General features: G+C 27.6%; 2 protein-coding genes across 2 annotated transcripts; both read right to left on the bottom strand.

Annotated features, from left to right (window-relative positions):
- Window positions 1-6,021: 6,021 nt before the first annotated feature.
- Window positions 6,022-12,172, bottom strand: LOC112683499 (cytochrome P450 4V2-like). Its single transcript, XM_025554549.1, has 11 exons — window positions 11,865-12,172; window positions 9,745-9,851; window positions 9,401-9,491; window positions 9,136-9,324; window positions 8,861-8,930; window positions 8,457-8,583; window positions 7,802-7,862; window positions 7,537-7,718; window positions 7,312-7,480; window positions 6,406-6,585; window positions 6,022-6,275 (listed from the first exon to the last, which is right to left on the bottom strand). The coding sequence occupies exons 1-11, from the start codon at window positions 12,049-12,051 to the stop codon at window positions 6,118-6,120; spliced, it is 1,521 nt and encodes a 506-aa protein (XP_025410334.1). The 5' UTR covers window positions 12,052-12,172; the 3' UTR covers window positions 6,022-6,117.
- Window positions 12,173-14,055: 1,883 nt separating this feature from the next.
- LOC112683507 (zinc finger MYM-type protein 1-like) lies at window positions 14,056-16,690 on the bottom strand. The gene is made up of 4 exons (XM_025554561.1): window positions 16,684-16,690; window positions 15,008-16,532; window positions 14,592-14,902; window positions 14,056-14,060 (listed from the first exon to the last, which is right to left on the bottom strand). Exons 1-4 carry the CDS (start codon window positions 16,688-16,690, stop codon window positions 14,056-14,058), a joined length of 1,848 nt encoding a protein of 615 aa, XP_025410346.1.
- Between the last annotated feature and the right edge of the window lie 261 nt (window positions 16,691-16,951).

The raw sequence follows: 16,951 nt of genomic DNA, 5'->3' as shown, positions 1-16,951 counted from the left end.
TGGAGGAGAACGATGCAATGAAACCGGATAATGGTATAAAGGAGAAGTGCGCATTGGCTGCCATAACATTTTTTTTAACTGTGTTTGGAATCGAACTGACATCAACAACCGAACCACCCAACATCGGCCACTAAACAATGATTTAATGAGCGAAATTTAACCGAAAATAAGATGAGAAAAACCACGCCGAATCCTGTATAATATAATATTTTTACATTCATTTAAGGATAAAAAATTCCGAAAAATATTGTAATTTCCTTCTTCTCGTGCTAGTATACATCAGTAACGTTTTATTCAAATTTAATGGTAATTAAAATTAATATTCTTAAAACCAGTTAACTTGAGGTTAAAAAAAATAATAATAATTAATATTGTAAAAAATAACAAGTATGTAGTAATAGGCGGTGCTTGATTATTTTTAGTGTGAAAAAATGTGTGTGTTAAAAATGAGAATGAGATAGGCGAATTTTGAAAAACGGATTCTAACGGACTTACGAGATGTATTATATATCTTGTACTACGTTTTAATACCGATGTCAAGGCAACAATATTCTACTTACAGCGAAGTTGAGGTTGCAGTTTCTATTGAGAATCGAGACAATATAGTAGTTTCATACGTAGCTATTTCGGTATTAATTTTAATACATTTTTTTTTTTAACTTTTCATCTTATTACTAACCTATGCTCACAAATGGGTCGTCTTAGTAAGTTAATAATTTGGTGACAGAATATAGGTAATATTTATAATTATTCCAACTCAGTAATAATATAACATAATGATCTAGCGATAGCGATGAATACAAAATAATGTGAGTGAAAAATCTCAACAATTCTGTATAATATTCATTAACCTGCACATAGTATAGTCATATCATGTCTTTATTGCAATAGTAAATTTATACAGTTGCTTAAAGTTTAATTCATATAAGTATAGTAAGCCCATTGGGTTACATATATACAAACCTAAATCCTTTATATTTATTTTCATATCACGGATGGTAACAGGGCTGGATTTAGAGTATGGTTGAGCGGGTTGCAGCCCAAGGGTACCCACAATTTTATGTTAGTTAAATAAGGATGCAGAAAATGTTTTTTTTTTATGTTTACATATATTTAATTGAACAATATTAAACTTTAATAGGACGTTTAAAGTTTAATTTTTATTTAACTAATCTGTATACATAAAATTACTTGTCCTGGGTGATTCATCATCGCAAGAACCGTTGAAGCTATAAGTATGAAATTTAGACAATAGTTTTGTTTCATGTTGTAGATATCCACTAAGAAAGGATTTTTAAAAATTCAACCCCTACGGAGGTTAAAAGGAGTAAAAGTGATAAAAGGGGTAAAAATGATAAAAATTACCTAGCCGGAATAGCTGGAGCTATGGTTATAAAATTTAGCCAGTAATTTTGTTTCATGATATACTGACTCCCTAAGAATGTATTTCCCAAAATTAAATCCCTAAACGGGTTGAAAGGGGTTTAACATTGGAAATGTATTTTCTTGGCCATATTTTCAGAAAGAGGGTTATATAGAGTGTAAACATTATATTTGGTAGGATTTTTTTGAATCCGAGCCTTTTCCACTGAATCTTTCATTGTTAATACGTCAAGTATGTACTATAGCCTTATAATTTAAAGTTATAATTTAATAGGCTACATTTTATTTCAACATTTCTCTGATTAGAATTTTATTTTACAATTTGTATTCGAAATACTAAAATATACAAAATTTTTGCCAAATTCTGGTTGTTACAATACACGTGCAGTAATAAATATAAATAAAAGTATATATTTATAAGGATAAACTGATGTATCAACGCACAGTCTAAACTGCTTGGTCTAGGCATTTGTAATTTTGCACAGAAGTTCCTAACTACATTGTAGGCGAGCACTCAGAAAGTATTTTTCATCCTAAAGGAGTGAAAAAGTGGTAAAAAGTTTGATATACACACAACTCAAATCGCTAGGACCAGAGAGTATTTTTTAATTATTTTACTATGACACGAATATACTATGTAAATAGTATCATAATTAATATTATAAATGCACTTGCTAAACAATAATGCCAAATAATAAATAACAGATTGTTTATGTGTATTGTGTATGCTTGTGTGTGCATTGTTATTGGCATTTTGCTTTCACAGCAAGTTACACCCAAAAAGAGTTGAACACACAATAATTTTCCAGAGCAACGCCAGGTAATTCAGTTAGTAATATATATGATATATTTATATATATTTGCGTTTATTGACAATGAACGGTGTTTTAGAATCTAGATAAAAGTTTCATGCGTTTAATTTAAATGACTTGATATTATATTATTTATTTCAATATTTAATTCTTACGCTTATATAGTGTAAACGATTCGTACTTTTATAAAGCAAATATAATATTATGATAATATTACTTATACTTCATTTAATTGTTTTTATGATTATTTATCATTAAATAAGTAGTTAATTGTTATTACAACTGAATAAGAAAACTAAAAACTAAGAAACCCACATAATGCATTCCACCCAGTGACCACCATATACTTAATTCCGATCCTGGATGGTCAGTACCTACGGAAAAACACGGGACCTCCACACGTGTAACGCGTTCTTTCCTTATTACCAGGCTGAGCAAGTTATCTAATATTCTTAAATCGATAAGTTGAGTTAATATAAAAAAAAAATAAAATTTAGTTAAAAATTAAATGTTACTTTTATTTTTAATTGACATAAAAATTACAAGTTATTTAGAAAAAAATTAACTTAACTTAGTTAAAAGTTAATTTATTTTTTTTTTTCACATAAAAATAATAATTATACCTTTTGTTAAACTAAACAAATAACAAAATAAACTATAAGTTTTGCTGTAATGTGTGAAAAAAGGCAAATTAAAATAAAAAAATAAAAATAAAAAACTGTAAGTTTTACTATGTAAAAAAAATAAATATCATTTTATTAATTACTGTTGATACTGCAATATCTAAATCAATTAAGAAATCTAACAAAATAGTTAAATGTACTTTTTTACCTCTATACAATAGGTATATACTTGTTCATAAGTCGTTTTACATACATACCTATATTCATATTTTGTAAGTTGTATTAGCCATTAGGGTACTTATATTTATCTATATTGTTTTGATACTTATTGAAATCAAAGAATCGTGAGAAACGGTTCGACGGTATATAATTATTAATTTAGAAGTATAACTTACAATACCTACATAATAATATACAATTAAAAATAATATTTGATATTTCAGATAATTGTTATTTTTCTTACACAAAATTTTATTTTAAATCCATGGATTTAAAATGAAGAAAAAAATAACTTAACGGGACTAAAAAAACAAATGAACTCGTTAAGTAAAAACTTAATTTTTAAAATGGGAAATCGTTGTTAGAAATTATTTAACTAAAAAGTAACTCGTCATGTACCTCAATAAAAAGTAACTAAATTTTTAAATTATTAATGTTCCGTATTGCTTATTGCATAATATTTTTTTGTTTTTCCGTGTTTCCAACCTTTGAATTACACGTAGAACAACTGGTGGAAGAAGCAATCCACCGACGGTACTTCGGAACATTATGGTTACATTTTTATTTTATTTATAAATTTCCGATTGCGTTTAATCTTTAGGGTGAAACACGTAGCATATTATGGGAGGCAAGATTTTTACAAATATATATAGAAAGAGAATTGAAATATTTTGTATAGACCTTTAAATCTTCAATTAGGTATAGTATAAAAATTAAAAAGATTAAAATATTGAGATTCTAAGTATACAACAGTAAAATATTTTAATAGCTTCCTGTTTTATGAATTTACCGTGTTTAATGTATTCGTATGATATAACGTGTATTATGTCGTATTGTTTTTTATACTCAGTTAAATTATTTGTATATTAAATGTTTAAGTACTTAAATATATGTATTGTACTTAGTATGGAACAAATACTTGAATAATTATTGTTTTACTTACCTACCTGCTTTTTTCTGATCAGCTTTAGACATGGTGTCATATGTGGTCAAAACTTTTTTTTTCACATCCTCCCAAGTTTTAAGCCTTAAATCTCGATCTTTTTATTCTTCAACACAAGGGTTCCAAAGATTAGGATGGTTTTGTACCTCAATTATTATTAGTTCTGTGTCCATTGAGTTCATAGTGAATATAATAATATTTTAATAGAACTATATTAAATAGTCTTAAATCAAATGTCGAAGTATAAGTTCTCATTGTGAATGAACTTGTTAAGAGCAGAACTGCACTAGCTTGAGAATTTGTAAAACATAATATGAAAACCATTTTTCAAAATCTGATCAGCGCGCACACGATACGCGCTTATGCGAAACCTGTCTTGCATGTAATAGCTTCGGGGACGAGTTTCGCCCGCGTATCCAAAAACGCATCACGTTTCATACGCGTCTATGTAAAATAGTCAACATAAATATCGTAATTCTGAACGCGATGTATGAAACGCGCGCGTTCGATACGCGTCCATGTGAAACGGGCCTTATCTCTTTTTTATTAATATATTTGACTTCAAACTCTCCCATTATGGTTACCTATCTATAGTGTATTTAATCTATGGCTATACCTACGACCGTTGATTTAACGTGCGAGTGCTTTTAGTTCATTGTTTAATTAAAGTATAATTTAATACGTGTACATTAAAAATTATTATTATAATGAGTGGACCGTAAATAAATGCCCATAGAAAAAAAAAAAAAGCAAAATCATATTACACAAAAAACCAAAAAAACACTCGATGCTTTTTAAACATAGGGTAGAAAATAATGAAAGTACTTAAGTAAATCATGTAATCTCAAGTTCAGCTGTTTGTTCAATTTCTACTTTAAATATTAATATTGGTACGAAAATTGTTCAAGAAATTGAGTTATTAAAAAATTATCCCAGTGAAAACAATGGGAACATTGTTTATGCATTTAATGATGATCCTGCAGATTGGGTAATATCTGATTTATCAATTAATTGTTTATAGTTAAAAGAAATTTATTTTATTTTCTCGGAAAAAATGACATTATTTTTACTCCTTGACTGTTATTTGGAGGATCTATTATTTCTATATATATATAAACTTTCTATAGAAGGTTAAATGGACTGGAGAAATATTAATAATATTTAAAAAAACAAGCACAAAGTTTCTAACAAACATACAAATTGTCAAATACTATTTTTTTTTAGTATAAGAACGAATAATAATAATGGTAGTATTGATAGTGATCTCTGGGCACATATTAATAAAGATCTAGATTATTGGAGATACGTATTGATAAAGATTATTGCTATTACAAAAAAACTAGCAAATTATTGATATCGATGTGTTTGGTAAAAAAAGGTGTAATATCATATTATGATAACGTTAATCAGTTTATACTTATAAAGAAATGTTCAGTAAAAACCTAAGTGAAAATATTCCATATTGAGTTGTTTTTTCCATAATAACAATACAAGTGTCTTAATTTTTTTTTTTTTTTTTTTTCATAAAAACGTGATAGTTCGTTCAGTGCTTTCAGTGGCACAGTAGTTAAATATGCCTTTAGGTAGCTAATCTGCTCTTACGGACGAACATCTGGTTCTTTATCTATAGTTGCTCTAAAGACAAAACTAAACACATAGTATTAACATTATTATTATTCTTATGTCCAGTTTATTGGATAAAGTTATATATTTTATTTAACTTAACTGTCTACAATTATATTTTCAACACCTTCCATTAGTAGACGTAGGTGAAGTTTCCGGCAATAAATAAATCGTACGAGCACAGCTGTGTTAGTTCTGGGCTCACTACGTAGGGTTAATTTTAGGCGCTAAAAAAGTATTATGTTTTGTTTAAATTGTTAAATAACCACCAGCAGCCTCTAGTAGCCAAATTGATTGTGTGTAAAAGTGTTTAATCAATAAATTATAAACATTCAGACAAGTCTATAATATAACATAACAGCTATAGTATAATACTTATATATAAGTAGTTATATATATATATATATTGTTATATACAGTTGTTATATACTATAAATAGTATAATATAAAAGTTATAGTTTTGATTAGTTAAGTACTCTGTGTATAAAATTCATCATGTAAACGTTAGACATAATTAAATCTTATAAAATTTAACTTTCGGAAGTGACTCAATTCTAGTGATCAATTGCATACTGACTTCGATGTCTTCTTTGTTTCCCATTGATTCGATTTTCGTGTTTCGCAATACAGTCGATACAACTGTTTTTATTTGGTTCATGGCATATTTTTGTCCTGTAGCAAAATGTCAAACGATATGTTAAACCCTTCAATGTTTAATCTGTTTTTATCTCGGGTTTATAAGTCAAGAGTACATTATTCACCTAATTTATTTAATTTAAAAATTAAAATCATATGGATTTACCAATACAGTTCCTCGCACCAGCGCTGAACGGAAGATATCCATATAAAAATTTTGATTTATTGTCTTGGTCTAAAAATCTATCGGGAATGAATTTTTCAGGGTTAGGATATATTTCTTCATTCCGATGTAGAATATAAGGATATATCACCATTGCTGTCATTGGAGGAATATTATAGTTCTCTAAAATAAAATTTATATTTCACAAATTATGATATACTTATTTTAAATGTTTAGGGAACTTTGGCAACTAGGGTTAAATTTCGTATGATAGGAGCACAGCAGGATGAACTCGTGTTGGTTGGGATAGTGACTTCCACCACCCCCACTAATGCTTCTTTCCTTCTCTAAAGTCCAGCCCGGAAAGGGATGTCGTTGGTGATCGGGTTCGAACTAGTACTATCATGCGTTAAAGCATAGCCATCTAATCTACTCAATTATCCCCCCCCCCTTATATACTTCTAAAACTTCAAATCGTCCTATTCGAGTAGCATTTGAAAACTATCCGAAATGTACGATTAAAAATATATTTTATCTACTATATATTTTCATATTTTATGCTTTCGACTTATTAAATTATATTTATACTTCTAAATTCAGCTTAGAAATTCTTTTTTATTCATATATCTATTGTTATACATATTTTTATATAATTAATTAATTTAAAATATTTATTTTGTTGTGTCGTAGTTTCCAAACTAAAAGAAAAATTAAAACTTTTAATTGAATACCGCGTAGGAATTGTTTTTCATATGCTCGTCATCCCACTATTTTTTTTTTCTTTTAAATTAAAAACATCTTGTCCAGAAACCAACTCAACTATTATCGATCAAGTGAATGGTGAAAAATGAATCTAGTCACTAGAAATATGCAAACGAAGTTTTTACAAAGCAATTTTCAAATACTTGCTTAGTTTTAACGTGGTTTGCAGTTCTCTCGTAAATGCCGGTACACTGGGATACAGCCGTAGCGATTCTTTAATAACCGCTTCAACATATCGCATGGCGTTCAAGTCTTCCATCGTTACATCTCTGTCGGAGTCACCAAAAATACCGCGAAGCTCCTCTCTGGCTCTGGCCTTGAATGAGCTTATTAATACGAATAGTAACACATTGAGTAATCGCGCATGTATACTTGAATGTCTTGATAGATCCCAAGTAACACTATAGTCATGGTCATTGCGAACGAAGTCGTGTCGTGTCCTTCGAAAAGAAATGTATCCACTTCTTCTTTAATGTCTTTGTCGGTCATTTGCTCCGGGTATTCTTTCAGAACGTTTAAAAGTAAATCCAAGAACGATTTCTTCTGCGTTTTTTCTAAATCATTTACATAACGTGTACGGATGCGGTTAAATCATGTTGAAGATTATAATATGTACAAATTAAAATATACTACCAACCATGTTTGCTTTCTGATCGATTTTCTGTGTTCTTTAACAAAATTCGCTTACTTTTAATCACCTAAAGAAATACAGACATGTACATGGGTTGATTATACACCACCAGCATTATCTTTGTATTTGTTTTTGAGCTTTTTTTTTATTTTTTCATGTTTTAGATCTTATATGTTGAACGAATAAAACTCAATTGTGTGACTCAAACTCAATTTTTACCCAATCCAATTATTGTTCTGGAGGAAAAAATATAATTAAAAGTGTAGAAATAGTTGTTTTGAGATGAAAATATTCATAGTTGAATTTGAACAGTCCAAGTTGAATTTTAATAAAAAACAAATTAAAAATAAGTTCAAGCTTCATGTAATAAAATTGTCCGTCAGTAGATTATGTAAAATTATGATCATTTGTAAATTAAATTAACTAAATTTGCATTTGAAGAAATATTCTGTATAATCTAACTTCTAATTAAGACCGGTTTTATTGTTTTATGTTCTATTTTATTATTAAATATTATGAGAATTGGATACGATGTTATTTATTTAACGTATGATGGAATTGAAATTATTCAGCGATAAAGTTTTATATTATAAATAAAAAAAAAAACTATAAGTCCTTTGAAGTTTGAAAATAACATTTAGGGAGTTACCAGTAAACCTACATTATCGGTATAATCGTGTAGAACTTTGATAGATTTATAGAACGTTTGACCACATTCGCTTATTTTGAAAATCGTATCATTCCATAGCCAAAACCTATAAACTCGGTTAATCACTGATCTGCAAGCACTTTAAAAACAATGCGCATTAGAATTAGTTGTGATTTATAAGCTGAAAAAGTGCATTTTTAATTTAATGTATATTTTATTTAATAAAAATTTTAAAATATAAATAAAAATTAATGTAATTAATATAATTAATAATATATATTATAATTAATAATATATATTAATATAATTAATATAATTATTTATAAATAATATAAATGAATAGCTAAATGACATAAATTCAAATTCAACAACTCTAAAAATATACTATTCAACAATACAGCTATTTTAAAATTTACCTTTTTATAGCATTAACGTATTCAACTGATTTACCTTCTTGAGCTTTCATTTCAGTACCCATGATTGTTTCTAAAACAAATATATAAAGACGATGTAGTTACTGTTAACCGGTGATTTGTAGAGGATATTATTTTAATATTTTTGCTTGTTTAAGTAATTATCGGCGCGATAGAACTGAAATACATTTCTATAACATCATAAACTGATTTTAGCGGGTTTTTTTTTTTTTTTTTAATGTTCGTTGAATTTTCGAATAGTAAAACTCATAGATTACCACACATCATGTCTAAGGAGCACAGTGTTATGTATTCCGCTATGCATATCTCTTCATTAAGTGCAGATGCTTCCAATAGTTTTTTCACTAAAGTCCGTGAATGATTATTAAGTGAAGGATTATACATACTTAACGTTTTGAAGTGAAACGTGTTTGTAAGGAGTTTTCGTCGGTTTTGCCATTTCGAACCTAGAATATACCAATGATAATATAAGTATATTAACGAACGGTTAGCAGTTTATTTATTTCATTTCAATACATTCACCTGTACTTAATAAAAGGCCATCGTTTAACCAAGGTCTTAACATGTCATACTCGGGACCTTTGTTGATATATTGTGCACTGGATAACAGAACCTATTTAATGGTAACCATACATTTTTATTTTAAGACAACTTATTTGATGTTTTATAAGTATATTTACATTTTTTTTACATCTTAATGTGTAATACACGTTTGTGAAACACTAAACTCGTGAAAGATCATAATTCAAAAAAGGATACATGCAAATTAATTAATATGAGTACAACGAAAAGTTAATTTTTTTCTTTTTTCCTTCTAAGAATGAAAAAAAGTGTACAATCATAGTTGTACGTATAAATTTACATACTTTTATATCGTCTGGGTCATTTAGTAAAACGTATGATCGTCCAGCAATATTCATATGAACTATCGGACCGTTGTTTTTGAATATTTCCATGTAAAGTGGTAAAAATTCTGAATAATTAAAATATTTCCATTTATATAAATATATACGAGTACATGAAAAAAAAATATAGTTTTTTGATAGTTAATGATTTCAACTTCACCCCAGGTTGATACAAAAATGCAACTAAATTCGTAAATCAAGTGTAATTATGGCATTTAATTTATTACATTCTGTTTCATATTATTATATTATTATATTGTATTTATAAAAATAGTTACAATGTCAAATAATAAATGAGTTAAAATATTTTCAAACTTATCAAAATACATAAATGGATTTGTATGTACTGATATATCAAATCATCAAATAATTTAATGTCAGGAAACATTAATCTAATTTTTAAATAAAAAATTAGCATTATGAATAAATTTGGTTATATTTGAATACCGAAATGCAACATTAAGTTCATAAAGATCAGCGGTCCCTACTAGGATTTTAGAAAGAGTCAAATAATAACTTTGAAAATTACTTGTGGGTCGCATACATTTTTAACGGTAATAATTAAAAAATATAAAAATGTATAAATTATACATTAATTAATAATAACTTAATAATTTATAATTATAATTTTATAAAAGATTCATAGTTCATGAAAATTATTGAATTTATTACAATAATATATTTGTAATAATATTAAATTCAATAAAAGTAAAAACACGATAAAATTAACAAAAACAATAAGATAAAATAAATAAAAGTTATCACACTTAACATTATATCGAAACCAAACAATAGGTATTTTATTTTGACTTTTATAATATAAATTTATTTGACTATATACTAATTTCGGACGAATTTGCTATGACAAATATTACATTACGAGTTAAATTATCAGTTACGGACAATGGTTTTGTTATAAGAATACTAATTGCGGCTATCAAATTAATAAAAACCATGGGAATTTTAAACACAAATATTTCTAGGACTTAAAAAGCTAAATAAAAAAGAAATTGGTCGGTGGAGTTAAAAATATTTGTCTTGAAAAATAAAAATTGTTATTTTTCAATTAAATTAATTTTTTTCTTTTAAATATAATACATTGTCATCATAGATTTTGTAGTAAGATTTTTTTTTTGAAACAGTCTAAAAAAATGCTACCTGTTTATTTCACTACATGAATAATGCAACATTTACTGTCTCTTTTTCGTCAGTTCTTTTTCTTTTTTTTTTTTGCTCATTTCAAATGCTTACCGTTGAACTTCATTGCGCATTATGCAATGAAAACGGAATTTAAAACCGTCAATCACGCGTAATTTTTTAAGTTTTTCACTGAAAATTTCACTAATATTTACTGAAAACGGGAAATATTTTAAGAGGCACGAGGAAATCGTTAAACTGATTTAAAATAGTTTTTGGCAGTCGTTTCAAATACACCGAGACTATCTTAATGTTGATAATTAATCAACCCGATAATGTCAAATCATTGATGTCAAAAATAATAATCATCAAGTAGTATGTTATAAATATGTTCGCTATAAGCATGTTACCTTTATTGATTGCGTTCGGAACTCCTATAGTTTTTATTACATTGTCAACACCTATTTAGTTTTAGTTTAGGCCATACAAAATATGTTAAAAGGTTGCGTAGTGGGTACCGCTTATATAGATTATAGAAAATTTACAATTAAATAAACTGTGTAATATTATTTATATTTGATTATGTTTTCGAACAATTAAAACCATAAACTAACCATGCAGTGATGCCGAAACTATAGCCCAAGAGAGGCGACTACCACCCCTTTTTATCGGGGGGTACTCAAAAAAACCATTTATGTATTAACTACTGCTTATGATTCCATGATGTCATGGTTGGAGAAACATTTTCCCCAATCCAATTTAATTTTAATTCAGAGCCACCATGTGGATGCCGATAATTTTTCGATGTATTTTGCACAACGTCAATAAACCGTGTGTAACTATTAAGACCACCGTGAGCGACGCTTTGTCAACGCATCGTTTTAGACGGAGAGATTAAGACTGTAGAGTTAAGATTATAAACGTTATGATTCTCCAGTTTTTACCTTTAGGGTGTTTCATCGCTATGTTCCACGAAAACTTTATTTCGCTCCAAAAGGTTTTAGTGACCGAAGGTACCTGCGAAGAAACTTGCCGATATTCCAGCGGTTTCTGGAGCCGTAAGTACACCAAATACAATATTAAACCTGTAAGTGGGTACAACACAAGATTGTAAACATTTAAATCGATCATTTTTCATATATTTTTTAACACGATAGAATTCAGTCAGTGATATAAATAATAGTTATACACGTGTATAGCAAGAGGACACATGAGACGCACCAAACGTTGTCTTTATTTGTCATACATAGACTACAGCATGTAAATTGTAGACTAGTTTGTTAGACTGGTGCTGAATATTAACATTAATTATTCAGACCGGGTCTCATTGTTGTCGTCAAGGTCAAATGTATCGTTTAAAACATATGAATCTTACCAACGCTGTATAAACTCAAACCGAACATTTTAAATTTTCATACCCAAAGTAATGTAACAATCAGTTTTTAGCCTCATTTCTACACATATGTTTTGTTGATAATATATTATATAATCAATATAATGCATTAGTATAATATATAATTTTTTAGTTCTTACATCGTTTACTATAATAGTTTAAAATCAGTGTTTTGTTAAGTGATTTGCTTATAAATGTCAGTGAAATTTAAACCAAGAAAAACATGTTATTATTACTGTTGTAATGAAATTTCGATTCTTTAAGTTTTAAACAAAAACTAGAAACTAGAGTTCGCTCTTTATCGGTGTTAATATTTTTTCTTAATACAATAATTATTTTATGTAATAAATAAAAAATAAAATATCATGAAAATAACTATTTGGTGTTTTAGACATATACTATATTATTATAACTACACTTAAAAATTAAAAAAATAAAAGACCACAAAAATAATATAATTTTACAACTGCAATTATTGATTCGATAATAATTCATATTGAATAATAATAATTATATGTACCTATATTAATTTTTTTAATATTATAAATTGACAACGGTCAGGTGATCTAATCATTATGTATTGTAATTCGTGTACACTGTATATCAGACTTCATTATGATTTTTAACGTAACCAAAATTATTCATAGTTAAGAAACCAAAATACTATTGTTAAACACTAGTTGTAATATACGTTCTATAGTAAATTTGGTCGGTGCCATGTTTTTATTCTTATATTTGAATGTAGTAGTTATAACTTTCAAACATTCACTTGCGTGTCATATACAACTAGATCAAAATAAGTGCATAGAAACATATTAATATGCATAATGTACGGAAATTGTTATACAAACATATAGTAGTCATTACAATAGCAATAATAGAGTAACAGGATTAAGTACCGGATTAAAAACATGGGGCAAGTGGTCAATGAGCAGTTCTCTGGCAGCTTAACTTAAAAATGTACGTTGTACCCTATCTATCTAGTTTCTACTGGTTGCAGAATCAGGGCCCAAATTACGACGACAAACACCATTATAGATCTGTCAAAAGCACAGAATAAAAATAGATGAATACAACGTTTATTTTTAAGAATTTATAATATCGTTGTCTAATTCTGATGTATATACACTATAATATATACGTGATTTTTTTAATTTTTTTTTTTTTTATTGAGTTGTGTATTTTATTGTGGTCCGAAAATGTTCATTTATAGATTTAAATAAACCCATGCGGTGTGTCGGTTGAAATCATAAATTAATACAAATTTAAAATTTTAATTGACGATTCGTCAACCTCTAAAGTAACTTTAACAAGTACGGTATTATAAATATAAAATCACGAAGCTAAACACATTATCGAAAATGCAATGTTTTTCGACTGTCGGAAATGTGGTAACGCCCAAAAAAAAAAAAAAACGTTTAGTATTAGAAAACTGTCTACATGATAGTATTTTTGTATCAAAATGGTCAATTGTTTTTATAGAATAAAGGAAGACAACATTTACGGACATGAGATCGAATTCTGAGTTTTTCTAGGTTACCACGATCGACCAAAAATATATTTTATACACATTCATGTTAAACTTATTTGATTTCTTCTATTTATAATATTAATAAGAAATATTAACTTTAATTATATAATTTTTCATATGTATTTTAGTGCATTTTTCATCAATCTATACAAACGCGAAAAAGAGTTTTGTAATATTTTTCGAAAAAGTTGTTTTGTTATGCACGTATATGTTATTCTAGAATTAATTCAATTTTTTATAAGACGGTGTAATTAAATTTAGTAATCAACGAAATGTTCTTTATTCTAAGTACAATAAAGATTTCATTATTATTCAGGCCCTGATTTAGTGAAATAGGGGCCCTGTGCACTATAAACTTTGGGGGCCTTTTTTAACAAAAAATGTAAAAAATAATAATAGGTACATATTTAACAATAAAAAGTTCAATTCATTTATTTAATTATAATAGACATTTTTTTCTTGTTTTTAATGCAAATTCAGCAATTATGTCTTCAAATGTTAACTGTTTAGTAACATCATGGTTGATTGCCAGTAATGATAAAGAGTCCAGTTTTTCTTGTGTTAAAGTAGAGCGCATTCGATTTTTTATACGTTTGAGTACAGAGAATGAACGTTCACTACTACAATTCGTGCACGGCATTGATAAATATATTTGTAATATAATGTCCAAGTTGGGAAAAGTATGGCGAATATTCATTCTTTGAATATATTTCAAACAATAATGAGGATCTTGAAAAAAATTATTACCGAGAAATGACTTTTTCAACTCTTGAAACTGAATAATTTCACATTCAAAATTATCAGAATCTAAATCATCTGAATATGTATCCAATATATTTTTAGAACATTTTTGTATTTCTGATCTGTCCATATCTTTAAAGAGAAAACCAAATTTTTTTTCTAATTCTTCATAAGCATTGTTTCTTTTTCTCAATTCAGCAATTAATTTGTCACATATTACATAATGAGTGTTGTAAATGAAATTTTCTTCGGCAGATAAACTTATAGCTGGATTATTCGGTTCATCTAAACACTTACTTCTAGTATGTTGTTTTTTTCTTTTTGATGTATAATCAGGCAATACATTTAAATTAATTGATTCCTTTTTATAGTTTTGAAAATTATTTCTTACGTCATTAATAAATGCAATTAATGAAGTATACAATGGAACAATAGAAGATAAATTTGTAGTAGATACTTGAATATCCATGCTAATTTTGTTAATTCTTTGAAGAATTTCATGCCAGATAATGGTCATGATACCAGTTTCCTTTTGTTTAAGCTTTGCGTAAAGTGTTTTGGCTTCATATTGCGTTGTTAAATTTTGATTATCATCACTATAAATGTTTGATAGTGCAGTCAATATTTCGTTATATCCCAACCGTAGAGCTTTAACTGCATTAGCGTCAGCTGACCAACGAGTGTTGGATGTTGATTTCAATGTTAATGGAGTTTTATTACATTTTAACTGCTCTTTTAATAAATCCCATCTGCGAGGAGATGAAGAAAAAAAAACATAAAGCGATTGTATCACTCCAAAATAATTTACAACTTCTAAACAAGACTCAACTGCTGAAATACCAACCAAGTTTAGGGAATGAGCAGCACAGGGAACATATTCTGCTTTAGGAGAGAGTTGTTTAATTCGTGCTTGCAGCCCTGAATATTTTCCCGACATGTTTGACGCGTTGTCATATGATTGCCCAATACAATTGTTGATGCTAATATTCAGTTCTTTTAAAAGAGAAACTATATGGGTTGTTAACGATTCTGCAGTATGGCTATATATATTTTGAAATTTAATAAATCGTTCTAATACTTCACCTTCTTCAGTAACATATCTTAAGATATATGACAGTTGGTCAACATGAGCTATATCAGGCGTAGAGTCAACTATAAGGCCAAAATATTTTACTTTTTTAATTTCTGTCACAATATGGTTTAAAACTTTAGATGCCATTTGATCAACTATTTGTCGTACAGTAAATGAAGATATGTAATTTACATTTCCTGAGCCTTTATTTCCAAACTGAGAAAGATGATTTTCAAGGAAAGGATCAAATTTACTTATCAGTTCTAAAATACCAAGAAAATTGCCATTATGATCAGAATTCAGTTTCTCATCATCACCGAAAAATGGCAATCCTCGAATTGAAATAAATTTGATAGCTTCAATAACTCTTTTTAAAACATTTCTCCAATATTCGACTTTATTGTGTTGTAATACTATTTCCTGATCAATTCGTTTCAAGGTGGATGCACGAATTGATAAAGTACATACAGAATTTCTATGTTCCATAGAGTTTTCGTGTTCAGCAAGACGTTTTGAAATATGCACCCAATCATCTAAACCAGATTGGCAGAGCTGTCTTTTATCATTAGAAATAGAATTAAAAAGTTTACAAACATAACAAAACAATTTTGCACACTCTTCTGAATATACTAGCCATTGTCTATTAATTTTTTGTTGGTTTTTAGTAGTATAATAAAAGTGAGAAGCATTAAGTGATCGCCAATTTCCATATAAAAACTTTTTTGAATTCTCAATTCTATCCATATTTTGCTTTGGAGGATTTAAAATAAAGTATTCTCTAAAACTGTCTTTTAAAATGTTCGGCCAGAGACTAATATTAGTCGAATATAAGCTATAGTCTTCATATTCTACATTAACATTATCAACTTCATCAACTATTAAAATATAAAATAAATAGTAAAATTATAACAAATTTTATTTATAAAATAAAAAACATTTAAAAAAAGAACATAAAAATGTACGTTTAAAACACTAATTGCAAAACAATAAACCATACATGCACTATTCAATAATAATAATACAAACCATACATGCACAATTCAATAACAATTATTATAATGCAAATTAAAGGGAACTTACAATTAATTGAGGCTGTTCTATTCTCATAACATATAATAATTTATACTGAATTTGTATTTTTCAATAAACATATAAGACATATATATATATTCTATATGTCAATAAATTATATACACAAAAAGAAATCTATTAGTATTTAGTACACAACAATAATAATACAACTTCAAATAAACAAATAACATGACAAACATTACACAATAACATACATTTAACC

The sequence above is a fragment of the Sipha flava genome, unplaced genomic scaffold (assembly GCF_003268045.1).
Source record: "Sipha flava isolate LNK unplaced genomic scaffold, YSA_version1 228_pilon_pilon, whole genome shotgun sequence".
Taxonomy (NCBI): domain Eukaryota; kingdom Metazoa; phylum Arthropoda; class Insecta; order Hemiptera; family Aphididae; genus Sipha; species Sipha flava.
This window is presented reverse-complemented; position numbering and strand designations above follow the sequence as displayed.

Coding starts and splice junctions, on each gene's coding strand:
- LOC112683499 (XM_025554549.1), bottom strand. CDS start 12,051: ATGATCGATTTAAATGTTTACAATCTTGTGTTGTACCCACTTACAGGT. Junction 8,584..8,860: donor TACGTTAATGCTATAAAAAG/GTAAATTTTAAA, acceptor TTGTTTTTAAAG/TGCTTGCAGATCAGTGATTA. Junction 6,586..7,311: donor GCAAACCACGTTAAAACTAA/GCAAGTATTTGA, acceptor ATTTTATTTTAG/AGAACTATAATATTCCTCCA.
- LOC112683507 (XM_025554561.1), bottom strand. Junction 14,903..15,007: donor TTATCTTCTATTGTTCCATT/GTATACTTCATT, acceptor TACATCAAAAAG/AAAAAAACAACATACTAGAA.